The sequence below is a fragment of the Penaeus vannamei genome, chromosome 26, assembly GCF_042767895.1.
Source record: "Penaeus vannamei isolate JL-2024 chromosome 26, ASM4276789v1, whole genome shotgun sequence".
Lineage (NCBI taxonomy): Eukaryota > Metazoa > Arthropoda > Malacostraca > Decapoda > Penaeidae > Penaeus > Penaeus vannamei.
The window spans coordinates 24,981,146-24,996,063 of NC_091574.1; the positions used below are offsets into that span (position 1 = coordinate 24,981,146).

Consider the following 14,918-nt stretch of genomic DNA (forward strand, 5'->3'; position numbering starts at 1 on the left):
ATGAGAAAATGCTGCCAACAAATGCCCGTACATTTCAACACAATTCTAATGTGATTATTAATCTTCGCTTTATTTCTGTAGTATTTGAGGGCTGGTTTTGATAACCATCGTGAGAGAATGATGTCATTTTTCAGAAAGGTTGAGTTTGTAATAATCCATTTATTTCTCTACTCTTTCTAGCAACACTCTCAGCCTAGCAACAGCTAGACTTGCCAAATCCATGTGCCCGATTTTCATGACAACAACCGTAACCATATATCGTAAATTTTTGAATAATCGTTTTGTAAATATGTGATAATTTGGAACGCCGAGAAAAGGACAGTACCTTCTAGTAGCCAGAAATCTTTATTGCGCAGACTATCGGACTTTCAGGTGCTCATGGGGAATGTCTCTCTTAAAGGATCCCGAAAATAGTCTCAATTGAGATCAGACTATGTAAATACTCCGGAAATGCACCCCGTGCATTCATAAGAGCAGATAATAAAAAAAATTAAAGTAAAAAATAGAGACTCCTCCATGGCTGCGCGTCCCGACCGTCACTTGTCCCGCGCTCGGAGAAAGACGCGCGCTGATTGGTCCGTTTTGACAAGCGTCGTTTACCCGCCATTTCTCCCCCGAGTCGATTATATCCAGGTTGAGGAGGATTTTCAAACGGGAAAATGTCCGACGACGAAACAAAGCCACAGATGGAGGAGGTAAGTGTCGCGTGCAGGTGTGATGGGCGTCGTGGGCGTGTCGGGCGTGGCGGGCGGAGGAGGGCGGGAGGCGGACGGCGAGGGCGGGAGGAGGTCGCTGCGGAGGGCGGCTTGAGCTCCCAAGACCTCTTGCAAGGACTCCAATCAGACTGAGAGAATTCATTAAAAATACACTGACCCTTGACCTTGAATGAACTGGAGGGCGGCCTCAACCCCCTCTATGACTCGAGCCTTGACCTCCTGCTGACCTGGAGGGCGGCCTCGGCACCTTCCTAGACCTGATTCTTGACCTGCCTTTGACCCCATGCTTACTCTGACCCTTCCAGGAGGTCAGAACCCTCAAACCCTCGCCTCGCCCTCGAAGGGAGAGAGGACGCTGGTCAAGTGTGGTTTCCCACTTGGCCGAGGCGGGATAGGCCTAGCTTGGGGTTCGAGCAATGAGAATTTCGCTTTTTATAGGAAGCCTCCTCATTTTTGTCTATTCAGCTTAGATTATGTTACCATTTGAACTGAAGGAGTTCAGAAATAGAGGTTAAAGTCCCGGCAGGAATTCCTATTTGTCTCATAGGCCTATACATCTACTATAAGATTTGAGTGGTAGATATTCAGTGTTTGAGATTAAAGCTTGATTAAAAAAACAAAAAAAAAAAAAAATCATTGGATTTTACTGGTCTCCTAAAACTATACTGAATTCAAACAAGGAATAATGATTTGTTTTCATTTTATTAGTTACTTCTCTTTGAGTCCCATTCTTGTCACAGTTACAAAGTTACACCTTAGGAGTGAGTGTCAGAAATGTTAAAAGAAAGAGGTTTTGCCAGAGCTTATTCTTTGAACCTCTCAATGTAAGTGCCACTCAAGTTATATATTGGAATCCGTAATTGGTCTTGCTTGTGGATATTTAGCCTACAAATATGATGTGAACTTAAAGGGATAATGTTACCAAGAACAACACACACAGGTAGAGAGAAATGGACAGCCATTCCATGTTGGAAAACACGCAAATGCTTGCAGTCGTGCCAATCTTCAATAGTTTTAAGTCACAGCAATGATCATTTTTACTCGCACACAATTTTCTTTCTCGCAGATATTTGAATTCCATGAGAACTAACACAACTAAACAAAAAAAAAAAAGTCCATCCATATTTAAAAACAGACATGAATAACAATCTATTAATCATCAAGATACTTCAGAACATGTAATTAAGAGTGAAAAACTATTGCTGTTGCTTGCACCACAAATGTCCTTTCCTCACAGGGTGCAGCTCATACATTGTTGCTAGCTACGATGTATCTGTGAACAACATATTTTCCAACCAGACAGCCATCTTATTAAGCATAAGAAATAGATGGAGAAGTTACCTCTATTTCCCCCTTTCTGTGTGACACATACAGATAGAGGGAAATGGACATAGCCATCTTATAAAGCACAAGAAATATTGTTAAGAGCATCACTGGTACAGCTGCAGCAGCCTCATATTTATGACAAAATGGTGAAAATGTTCACTGTATATCAATGTTCAGAGACAAAACGTTTTAAGCAGGGGAGCGCTTGGGCAAGAATTCTTGCCGATAGACCAAGTGCTGTACCATTCCCTGCTTAAAACGCTTTCCAAGGCAAGCAGGCCCTGTTCAATGATGCCAGACATGTGGAAGTGTCTTTTTATAAAATACAAATCATAACAGTCTTTGATGAGCATAGAAATATCAAAATAACACACAAAATATACATACTTGGATTTTAAAAGTAATATTCCCACCAATAATCTCGGAAAGAGATAACTTATGCACCAGTCGAGCACAAGTTTATTTCACTGGCGGTTGGTAACAGTTTGAGGGTGCAATTCAAAACAACTGACAAGCTAGCGCCACATCAAGATGGCAGAGTAAATCTACCCAAACATCTTAACAAAGCGCAATATTTTCTCCTATATTCATATAAAGTGCCTCTAAAACAATGACACACACTTCTGATTGACAGCCCTTTCATTCTGATGCGTTATTAAAACAAATTAATATCCCTGAATTAAAATATAGGCCTACCCATTCCCATATATCCGATTTTATGAGGTTAGATATAACAAATCATCGAATACAATATCAACAGAAGAATGTTGCTAGAATTTTTCAGACTTTTTTCACTTGAAATATTCTTTATTTCATAGAATAGCAGATATATTCTTGATTTAGAGGGGCGAGGAGTTTAACAATAAGAGGTAAATTGTTCGTCTTATAATAATTTATTATTTATAAGTAAAACACTTTTTATTCCCATAATCTCCATTATCTCCTTTGGTTTTCAGTTCATTTCAATTTCTTTGAATATGATTTTAAGAAAATTACAGTATCAGATACCGTGAAAAAATTATTTATCTGATGAGATATTAAGCGGAGTTCCTGGCCAACGACCGCGTTCGAAGGATCGTGACCAGTACGGTACGCGACCGACGCCATTGCCATGGTGACGGTACACTGCTTGACTTAGCAAGCGCAAGTCTAGCCATCTACGGAGGTAGCTTGAGAAAGCAAGCGAAATGCTTGAGTTAGCAAGTAAAACGCTTGAGATTTCAGGCAAGGCCTTTCCCTACTTAAAACGCCTTTAGTCCACAACGCCCTCACACAGCCAGTTCTTAATATCCATTTTCTATAGGTTGGCATGAAGTGTTAATAAAGGGGGGGGGTGGATACATGGGGGGCTTGACCCCCAGTCTAGGGATTGAGTAGAAGGTAGGAAAGGTAAGGTTGGGTGTTTGGGTTAACATGATACCCTGGTTTTGGGACATAGTCTCTGGAGGGTGCATAGCTCTCGATAACACTTACTGAAATAGATTCATAAACTACACAGGTACAGTGGCCTCGTGTTTACTGTGAAATAATGAAAACATTGTTTGCATATCACTGCTCAGCGACTGTCCACAATGCCCTCACAAACCCAGCGTTCTTAATCTCCATTTTCTTTAAGTTGACACAAAGTATTAATAAATGAGGGGTATGTAGGGAATGAATAGAAGATAGCAAAGGTTAGCTTTAGATTTTTGGGTTTGCATGATACCCTGGTTTTGGGACGTCGTTTATAGAAGGTGCTTCACCCTCGGTAACTAATACACCTTAAAGTATGTAGGAAAAATTAAGGGTTGTTTATCCATTGGGTTAACGTTACCAAGAGTGATACATAGAAATAGAGGGAAATGGAGACTAGTTGATAGAGCATAAGAAATAGATTAATTAATGCTGGTACAGCTGCTGCAGCCTCATATTTACAGTGAAAGGATAAAAATTTCTGCTGTATATCACCGTTCAGAGACTCTCCATAACACCTCACACAACTAAATTTTCTAATGTTCATTTTCTATAAATTAGCACAAAGTATTAATAAATGGGGAGTATAGGGGGCTTGCCACCCCCTTGTCTAGAGAATAAGTAGAAGATGGGAAAGGTTAGCCTTGGGTTTTTGGGCTTGCATGATGCCCTGGTTTGGGGACTGTCTATAGAGGGTGCGTCGCCCTCGGTAAAAAACACTATCATTATAGCTTATACGCTGGATGGCATTTAATGTGGTTACTTTCTAAGTGTTGATGTATCTGCTCTTGAAAGTTGTGATAATTCTTGGCTTGACCTTGACCCCTGAGTCAAAGGCATTTATGCTATTGATACTTAGATTAACCAACCAGTACTATGTATACATGGTAAGGCAGAGAAAGAACTGCTTCTTGCAAGCCCTAAGTTGTCAGAAAATACAAGGTAAAAATTTGTTGTCTTTTCAATAAAGTGCCAAACCATGGGATTTACACGAGTCATTACTGTTGTCGGTTTAGCTTCCCTTTCCGCAGAATGTTTTTAATAGTTAATAGTGTTGTTTTATGCTTTGTTTTAGGGCCTTAGTATAGTTTATAACTGCAAGTGTCCCATGTTTCAAGATTTTGAGAAATTTTTCAAGTATTTTACAAATATATTTTATTGTTTTGATGTTCCCATCAGCTAATTAAGTCCTGAACAAATGACCCCAATCTAAATGCAGAAACGCCATTTGAACCCAAAACCTTCCAAATTCCCAAACACATGCTGTATATTTATTCCCAGATGGGGTCTCTGCCCCAGGACTCCTTTCTAAAAACTGTTTCTTTCTAGTTGATGCTGTCTTTTCATATACTTTAACCATAACATTAAAGAGATAATTATGGAAAGAGATCTTTGTTGTCCTAAAGTATGATTTTTAGTGCATCTTGGTAATTGTCGAAAATTGAACCACATCAAAATATGTGGAAATAAACAGTACAGTCTTATAAAGAATCTTTAATGACAAACATTGCTGCATAAAGGAGGAAGTAACAGAACAGCCAGATGTTAAAAAGGATCCCAAGTTACTTGAGCAGTTGCTGCAGCAAAGGCTCACAGATCTTCACAGTTTATATATTATCATCACTTGATCCAGTCTTTTGTAATTCTATTGTCACGTAAGGAACCAATCCAGGTTCGATCTTGTTAGAATATACTTAATAGAGTTACATTGGCTTCTGCAGGAACACAGAAGCAACAAGGATTGCTTGATGCAGTCCTGCACTGGACTATTAACCATTTGTTAAACTACCTCTGTCGCATGTTGAAAAGCATTGTGCTGCCATATTCTGATTTTACTTGGTTTCTCAAATTACTCAATAAAGCCAGAGCTTGTTCTGTTATTTTACTATGTTCAAAAGATGTGTCAGGTACATATAAGTATAGACCAGTAGCACAAACATGCTAAAGATTTTTAACTTCATGCAGATGGAGCAAACAAATATAAAACATAAATTAATGGTCTACATATGTCAAAGAACATGCATACATGCTCACTCATGTATTCACTCACTTCCCCAAAAGTATCGATTTATTGTGATCTTGCTGGTAAGCATGGAGGCTCCACTGGTGACTTGATGGTGTGCTTGTATTGTGTTAGCCTTAATTGTTAGTTTTCTAGGACATATGAGAGCAAGTATCAAGTGGAGTTAGATAGATAAGTCTTTATAGTTTTGGGGAATAATTCACATTTTTTGGGTTAGTAACAAATCATAATGGCATCAAAGTGTAGTGGAAGTGAGATTGCCATTGACCAAAGAAAATGGCACCGTAAGAGAAGCTAGACACTCTGAAGCAGTGATTCTCAACCCTTGGAAATTAACCCTTTGATAGTAGTGACATATAAGTGGCAGATGGTTAAGTCTGTGATGATATGGATGGACTATACAGATAATGTGTGAATTTGTATTGCATTAGGATTTGTTTTGGATGCGGAAATTCAATCCCCAATCATCACCGTCGATGCCTAACCCAGAATTGATACTTCAGCAGTTTTGTTGCAAGATTTAACATTTGTTGGGTCTGTATGCTGGATGAAACACCATACTCAGCATGCTTTTATACTGTTTATTACCTCAGTCAGCACATTTTTTGTGTGAATCAAGCAAGGGTTTGCTTAAAAGCTGTAGTATCAAAAGAATAGCATGGCCATCAACATTTTCTATTTTTATTTTTCCCCCTTGTCTTCTGTCTGTAAGCTACATAGTATTAAGGGCATAAGTGCAAGTGACTAAGTACATCCAAACAAGGTTATAGATAACAAAGTTAGGAGTGAGAATCACTCTTCTAAAGAGGTTGCATGGGCCTGGAGCTATTGAAGATAGGAGATTAGAAAGTGAGAGCAAGAGAAAGTAAACATTGCTAGTTAGCCATTTGCATGTTAGATAAACCCTGACTGTATCTCTAAGTAAAGTTCTCTTATTTCTCATCTGACCTTTGACTGCTGAGTATCTAGAATTATTGCACAGTGGATCAGCAGGAAAGACAGTTGACAAATCTTTTGTCTATATGTAGGATGGTGGGTGAGGAAGAACAGACAACAAAAAATTGCTTGTAATAGCAGTCAATTCAAATTAAAGTCCATTACAGTAAGGGCAAACTATATGCAAAAATTGGTCAGGAAGTTTTTGGAATTGGAAAAAAAATTTATTAGTTCTAAATAAGACTTGTAAACTGTAAAGAGCTGCATCCTATGGAACTACTATCGGTAGGCTTCAGCGTAGAACCCTAAGGCTAGGCACCCGCAAATAACTTCAGTGTTCTGAAACCTTCCTATGAAGCTCGTGTTAGGCCTTAGGGACTATAAAGAAGTCATTAAGGGCCATTCTGCATGAAACTTTGAATGAGTCATGTATCTCAGCCTTTACTCCTTCAAACAGTTCACTGTCAATACCATGTATCATTAGCTTGTACTTCATGTGTATATTGTATTGAAATAATTTATTCCTTATAGTACTAACAACTTGAAAGTTTGTTTATATGCATACTTTATGCATGTTAGTGTGATAATTTCTATTATTTAACCACAATTAATTGTTACTAATAAAATTGGATCAAGTGATTGTTAGCCTTCACTTTTGGTGTACAGACCTCTATCACATTATTTGCAGCAAGATAAGACTTAAATATGTTAATCAACAGTAAACTGTTAGAGAACTCTACCAGCTCCCTCTTGGTAAAATGTACGCTTATGACTATAGTCTGCCTATTGTCACAGCTCATGCCTCAACAAATTGCATATAGATTGGACAATTTTCATTGTGTATAAAGTAAAAGAAGATGGAAAGCATGCTTTTGGTCCAGGGGAAAATAAGGGGCAGAGAAACAGCAAAGTCGGGTAGGGAGAGAACATATTAACAGTGGTTAAATGCCAAATGTTATTCTCTGTCCAATCTCAGTGAAGAAACCACTGGCATCTCATTCTGGACTTCTCCAATGCACCATGTTTCTTTTGAAGAAAAACTATAAAGTTGTGTTGAAGGCAGCAGATTTTGGTTTTAAGCATAAGGAATGAGATCGTATATAAGAGTATCTTAAGTTTTAGAATGAGGAAAATGTGTAAACAGTTGTTGTGTTAGCTAATTAAAACAAAAGAGATTTGGTAAAATGGAGTACTGCTGAGTCTGGATGAGTTCCAGTTTCTTCTTTCCTGAGATTGAACAGGGGAGAGCGAGTGAGAGAGAGGGAGAGGGCAAGAGGAAAACGAGCGAGACAAAGAGGGAGAGGGTGAGGGGAGAGTGAACAAGACGAAGAGAACTTTGGTGAGAGCACCATTGCCTGGGAGTCTTGATTTTGCATATTAAACCCTTCACCATTATAAAAATGGAGAGACACAAAATCTCCCTAGCCCCATCAAGCTTTTTTTTTTTTTTAACATTTTACTAGTATGATTTTGAAATGAAAAAAAGGTAAAAGAGAGAGAGAAAAAAAATCCAGAAAACTTATTTCAATATACCATCAAATATCTGAATGTGTATCACAGAAACACTATAAATTTTATTGTATTTAAGTAAGAGTATCTTTACTAATTTTATAATGGTTTTCAGGCAACAGATAAAGTAGAAGAGAAGGAACAGGCGCAGGGCAATACGCCTGAAGAAGAGCCAGAAACAAAAGATGAGCCTCCAAAAGAGGAAGAAATGGAAGATGACACAACTAAAGTGGAAGAAAAGGAAGAGGAAAAAATAGAGGAGAAAGAGGAAAAAGAAGAAACAAAGCAAGAGACACCAGTAAAGGAAACACCTGAAACTCCCCCGAAAGAAGGTTAGCATTATTGAGCTTGTTTATCTATATGGTAAATTTGCAGTTCAATGTTTTATGAATCACCTGCTTATAATGTAGGTTTTATCCCCAGAAAACTAAATTATAAGTTCTGCAATGCAATCGTTCTCTTTTTTTTTAATATAGACCTTAAGATTGCCTACCTTGCTCTACTCATTTCATCATAAAAAAGATATGTTGGAGATAACTTATGAATTTTTTGCAGAATATAGAGTATATAATTGCGTTTCGTCTCATATATCGTTTTAATAATTTTAACGACCACTGGGATGTACCTAAGCATGTGTAAAAATAATTGGGGGGAAACGGGATTTTTGGATGCTTTCCAAAGTTCGTTATCTGTTATTTTTCACAAAATCTAATGATGTTATATATATTTATAAAAATATATATATATATATATATATATATATATATATATATATATATATATATATATATATATATATATATATATAGTGTACTTTGCATTCTGATGATTATCAAGTCAATCAGAATTATCATTTTCTATTAGGACAATATTTAGTAAAGGTGTCTCGTTTTGTTTTCTTTTTTGTTTATAAAGGTAGATTTTTCTGCCTGAAAAGTTTAATAAGGGAATTGAATTATAGAGACAACTAAACTAAACCAGATTTTTATTTATTTTGAAGAAATGGGAGAACTGGACAGTAATATCAGTACAAAATCATTCTAGTTAGAAAGTCCTAGCATGAATACAACATGGCGGTCTAATTTTGAGAATTTTAACCCTTTAACCCCAGGTAAAAATGAAAGTTGGTAAGGGGACATTAAGTTTAACCGCAGAAATGCCACTACTATCGGAGAAAAACAAACTCCATCCGATGAGCTAACGAGCACGAGAATGATTGTGATACGATGCCACCTACTACTTCATCCAGAACAGCTATGGGATGCACATACTTGCCACACTGCAGCATTGGGTTAACCCACTTACGACGGGTGTCCCACATATGAGACACCGGGAAAAGTAAACATTACTGGGCATCCTGTCGGTGCGACGCTAGATTGCAGCTCATGCTCTGATTTTGTCCCCCGTGGCGGGCAGCGCGTGGGCAAGTTGCCGGACTCTTTTGTTCGCTGATTTTGAAGCCGCCCGGAAAATATTATTTTCAGCTTATAAATGTACCATCGCTAGTGGGTTAATATATAGTTATGCCCTTGTATGAACTGAGCATGTAGTTTATGCATATGGCTGTTAGTTTTAGAATATAGATAGTTTTAAGGTTAAGTTACAGTTCTGTTCCTGAATCTGTATCTCAGAATGAAATTTATTCCTGTAATAAATAACTAAGGGAGGGGGGGATTGGTTGTATTTCCTAATGCAAAAACATTCTCTGACCTCTTATGCAACTTCCAAACTTCTTTCCCTGTTTAGGTTATGATTGATGATGTCAAATGCTGTGTCCAAATGGCAGAAAAGCATTTTTGTTTTCTTTATCAAGGAGTGCTTTTTCTGTGTGCTTTAAGGGGACTGTCCCTGGCGGTGGGGGAGGGTGTGTGAAAATTTGGGGGTTAAATTGAATTAGCTAGCGTATTGTGTAGGTACAAGAATGAGGAAACTACTATGTATTCATGCTAGGACTTTATAACTAGGGTGATTTTGTACTGAAATTGACATCCATATTTCTCCATTTCTTAAAAAAAAAAAAGTCGTCTCTGTGAATAGATGCATTTATTAAGATTCTTAGACAGAAATATTTACTTTTATATTAAAAAATGAAGAACAAACAAAACAATACATACCTCTACAGAATATTGTCCCTATTAAAAATGAGTTAGTAATCATCACATCATAATGTACACTAAGGAAGCTTTTTATATATATATATATATATATATATATATATATATATATATATATATATATATATATATATATATATATATATATATATATATATATATATATATATATAATTATAACATCAATAGATTTACTTGAAAAATAACAAACTTTGGCAAGTGTACAAAATTCCAATGACTTTTGGTACATCTCAGAAAATCAATTATCTTAAAAAAAGAAGAACAAACAAAACAATACATACCTCTACAGAATATTGTCCCTATTAAAAATGAGTTAGTAATCATCACATCATAATGTACACTAAGGAAGCTTTATATATATATATATATATATATATATATATATATATATATATATATATATATATATATATATATATATATATATATATATTTATAACATTAATAGATTTACTTGAAAAATAACAAACTTTGGCAAGTGTACAAAATTCCAATGACTTTTGGTACATCTCAGAAAATCAATTATCTACACAGCCTTAGTATAGGATAGATCTAGCACAAGTATTTTTTGGAGATAAATTTTTAAAAATGCGACCTATGAGATGTACTGAAGACTACAAAAAAAAAAAAAGTAAAAAATTTCAACTTTTTGGGGGGTACCCCCCACCCCCCACTATTGTTTTGTAGTGAGATACGCCTGTACTTTCTTCGTGTTGTTTTCATTATTACTTAAGCTTTTTTTGAGGTTGATTTCTCATAAGAGGCCCCATAATAAGTACTGCAGAAGAAGCATAGAGCATGAGAAACCTGATGTGTTCAAAATCCTGAGAACCACTTGCCACTGTTTCAAAACTATTTTGAAACCCTCATAAAAGAAAATGGTCATGAAAGCCAAATACAGCAATAGGGATTATCTGTACAAACATTTCTCTTGTGATATTGAAGACATAATTTGAGAGGATCTAAAAGTGAAAGAAAGATCCTTTTCATAATTTTAAGTGTCAGTAGGGGAAGAAAACGTATTGGTTTACAAGCAGCTGACTATGCGTGCATTTACCTCTTGGACCTAGATGACATTGTGGTCATGTCAAGGAAAAACTTGGGCAGTTGCCTAGGTGATGTGAATATGCCGTCAACCGAGCAAATTGGCCACGGCCTGGGTAACATGAGCTGCCATCATCAGCGAAGGCCAGGGTGATGGAAAAGACTTGCCATGAGTGCACAAACCTCTTGGAGTGTGATTTGACTCTTTTGGCACTTAAAAGGGGGCTTAGCATTGTTCCCATCGATAAACAAATGTGGAATGTAACATGTGTAAGCAGTGTCTGGAAGAGCGCTGGCTCCAGGGAGAACACCATTTCCATGCTGCGCACTGTATTCCTAGCTGCTGTGACCAGCGATGCAGGTTGTATTACGTAAAAATGAAAATTAAAAAAAGAAAAGAAAAAAAAAAGATATGTAACAAAAATAACTTTTTTTTTTTTTTTTTTTTTTTTTTTTTTTTTTTTTTTCTTGCACTGAGCTATTTACTATATAGAGAATGGATATAGAGTCTTTGCAAGGAAAATAGATAATTATCTGGATAAAGCAAATCAATAGACAAATATGGACATTGGAAAATGGTGATAAGGCTAAAAAAAAGTTTACACAAAATAACTTTTCAAAGGGGAGGCACAGAGTCTTGTCACCGCTCATGGGTGTTCTTGCACGCATGGCTTACGCGCTGCACAACTTGGATGTTGGCCACTTGCGTAACCCATTGCCCGGGGTTTTCAGCTTCATGATTTCCGTCATGCAACTGGATCCAAAGGGTTAAAGGTGGGGTTGGAGTGTGGATCAGAGCAAAGTACTGAGTTTCTTAGTAGGAGTCATTGTATGTATACATCTTCCTAAACCCTTTATCGGGCAGTAGTCCATTTGGAGGGCGATAGTCCATATTTCCGGTTGGTATGAAAAGTCTGTGCGCAGACCAATCCGGGAACCTGCGCGCGTGCTGCCTGTCTTGGTCAACAAAATCAAAGCACAAGCTCCAATCTAGCCTTGCACAGGTGGGATAGGTGGCCATGGTCAGTATTCCGGGTGTCACATGTGACACCCACAGCAAGCAGGTTAATATATGTGATTTCTAATTGAAGATTTAATGAAGTAACAGAATGGTGTGTTTGTATTCCAGATCTTTGTGTTATAGAGAGGTTTTTGTAGTAAAGAATGTGTTTTTACTTGTGTATTCACATTTATTTCAGTTTTTGAGAATCCTTTCCTTTGGTAGCCTTTGTTAACTAACTTGAATAGGCGAAGCTTTTGCTTAGCAGCTGACCGTTGCAAACATTGACATCTTAAAAAGATTTGATGATGGTGAGCATGGAAATGTTGTCTTCCTAGGAGCTAGCACTCTTCCAGTCAAGGCTTACAGACATTACATTCCATCGATGGGAATAGTGCAAAAACCCCTTTCTAAATGCCAATTGAGTGTCTTGTCAAGTACAGGGTGGTATTGGTCACACTATGCAGTATCCCCCTGTAAAGAACCATCATCCCAAAAAAAGACTTAAGTGTCTACAGTATCCCCCTGCAATAACTGTACATCAAAGACAGTCATGGATTTTATCAGTATCATTGCATAGGCTATTGATTGAAAAATTTCAAGAACGAGGACATTGAACTTAGAAAAGCCATTCCACCTACTTTGTTTGTTATCATACAACAGTGCCAGCTACCCCAATACCCATATTTCAACAAATCTGACAATAAACTTTTGAAATAGCTTATACCACTATTTGTGTAACAAATGATATTCAAAACATAATTATGAACTGATAAAGGACAAATTTGGGAGGAAGCAAATAATATAATAAGTAAAATATAATTAATTGTCAGTGAGTCATAGATTGCCAGGCATACATATATACATATATACAAATCAATGTTTCGTGTTGATTTAATCCATAATTGTTATTTTAATGTTCTATTACCATGATTTTGTAGATGGTATTCCATAATTGTTCTTTGGCTGTTAAATAATTTCTGAAGTGATCTGCGTGTCTTCAGCACTTCAGAGTAGATGTTCGTTAATGTTTGTTAATCAAATAAACATTTTCTAGGCAATCTTTAAAATTCTAATGTGACACCATTCCTAGTTGTAATATATATTACTCCTGCAGAGTTATTGTACCTAATATAGTATAATAATCCCCTTTTAATGACCAAGTTACAAGTTTCGTAGTAATTATATAGCAGTTTTTTGCAGTGCGAAAGACCAGTATAGTGGTTCACACTTAGTGCTATTAGAGGGGGGAATTTTCATCTAGGTTCCCCTCATAGGTGGGGAAGCATCTCACTCCACAAAGGGATCCTCAGACAGCTAAGACTAGTGTAACAGCCCCTTTATAAAGATTTTGCTACAAAGTATATATTATGATATTTGAAATACAAATTATACATACAGTGCAACAAGAAGTGGGTAAAAAGTAATCTTTGTGGGGCTGTTCAGCAGCATGTTTGTTCACGTTTACCATATTTTTTTTACAAATGGTACCATGTACCTTGTTAGCGGATGCAATGATAACAAAATGGGTATATTTATTTCAGATTTACTGCAATAGTAATCATACATCATTATTACATTGGATTGTTATTATAAGGTCTTAAAATGGAAATATTAGTTTACTTAAATAATAACTTAAATGTGGCAACAGTGTGAGATAAAATCAGTAAGGATAGTCTTTGGATAGTATCATAGACAGTCTTTAACAATCTTTGAGTCAAAGACTGTTTATAGGACGTTCTTTAAATTTATTGAAGAAAATTCTATGACCTTTCATAAATGCTGCCCCAGAATGGTGAAGTTTTACATCAAAATAAGATTTACTTTGAATAAAAGTATACTGATTAGTGAATGAATGGCCAAAGAAAAGAGAACTCAACACTATCAAATATAATATTAGGCAGATAAAGGTTTTAAGTAAAAAAGAAATTGTCTTTGCCAAATTCCTGTTTACTTATTGAGCAGTCTTTTACACCAAAGCATAAATACCTCAATTTCAAGGTTTCCATTTCAGATGTGCGACCTCTCTATGACCAACCTTTAGAGATGAGTGGTAAGAGAGACCGTAAAAAGGTGGAGAGGTTTGTTCAGGAGACTAAGAAAGAAGAGCCTGAAGCCTCAGGAAAAGGTGCAGCACTCGGGGACATTCCATACATTAACGCCATGATAATGGTAAGATAAAAGCTATTGTACACCATTGTTCTTTGCTTTATTTATATGCCATAGAGACAAGGATGATTAATGCTTCTTGTGACAGAGCAGTTATACTTGTTCTGATAGTAAGCAGATAAGAATTAATAGTTACTAATGAAGATCTAATTTCAGAAAATGCAAGTAGATGACCTAAAGGTTTTACACAGAGTTGCCTACAGTCGGCCTGGAAGTGGGAATGAGGTGAAAAAGAACTTAAGGAAATTCAATGGCTTCCCATTTACAAAAGAGGATAAAAAGTACAATTTGAAATTAAGTAATGTAGAGAGGTTAGCATCTGAGTCCCATATGTTCATATGTTCATGCATTCCAGCCTACCTACCCAGCATTGCTCCTGACCACCCTTTCTCCCACCCTTTGTTTCCACTTTATAAAGTATTTGTCATCTTTCTCTGCCATCCATATTATATTTCCATTATTTTGAAATATTGAAAAACACACAAAAAAATAATATATGTTAATAACAAAAGATGCATTACATAGGCTAATCAGTGTCTCTCTTTCGAAGGATTTTAATGTCTGAGATCAAGAAGATGCTTTTGATATTGGGCTTGGAGCGCGCTGGC

General features: G+C 36.6%; 1 protein-coding gene across 1 annotated transcript in view; it reads left to right on the top strand.

The window, feature by feature from the left end:
* The first annotated feature begins 537 nt into the window (after window positions 1-537).
* The window catches only part of Dek (protein), a 20,714-nt gene continuing 6,333 nt past the window's right edge, over window positions 538-14,918 (top strand). The window contains exons 1-5 of the mRNA XM_027377558.2: window positions 538-695; window positions 8,078-8,294; window positions 14,156-14,313; window positions 14,467-14,621; window positions 14,861-14,918. The exon at window positions 14,861-14,918 is cut by the window's right edge and continues 84 nt beyond it. Coding sequence (XP_027233359.2) covers window positions 660-695; window positions 8,078-8,294; window positions 14,156-14,313; window positions 14,467-14,621; window positions 14,861-14,918 — 624 coding nt within the window. The 5' untranslated portion in view covers window positions 538-659. The remainder of the gene's footprint in view (window positions 696-8,077; window positions 8,295-14,155; window positions 14,314-14,466; window positions 14,622-14,860) is intronic.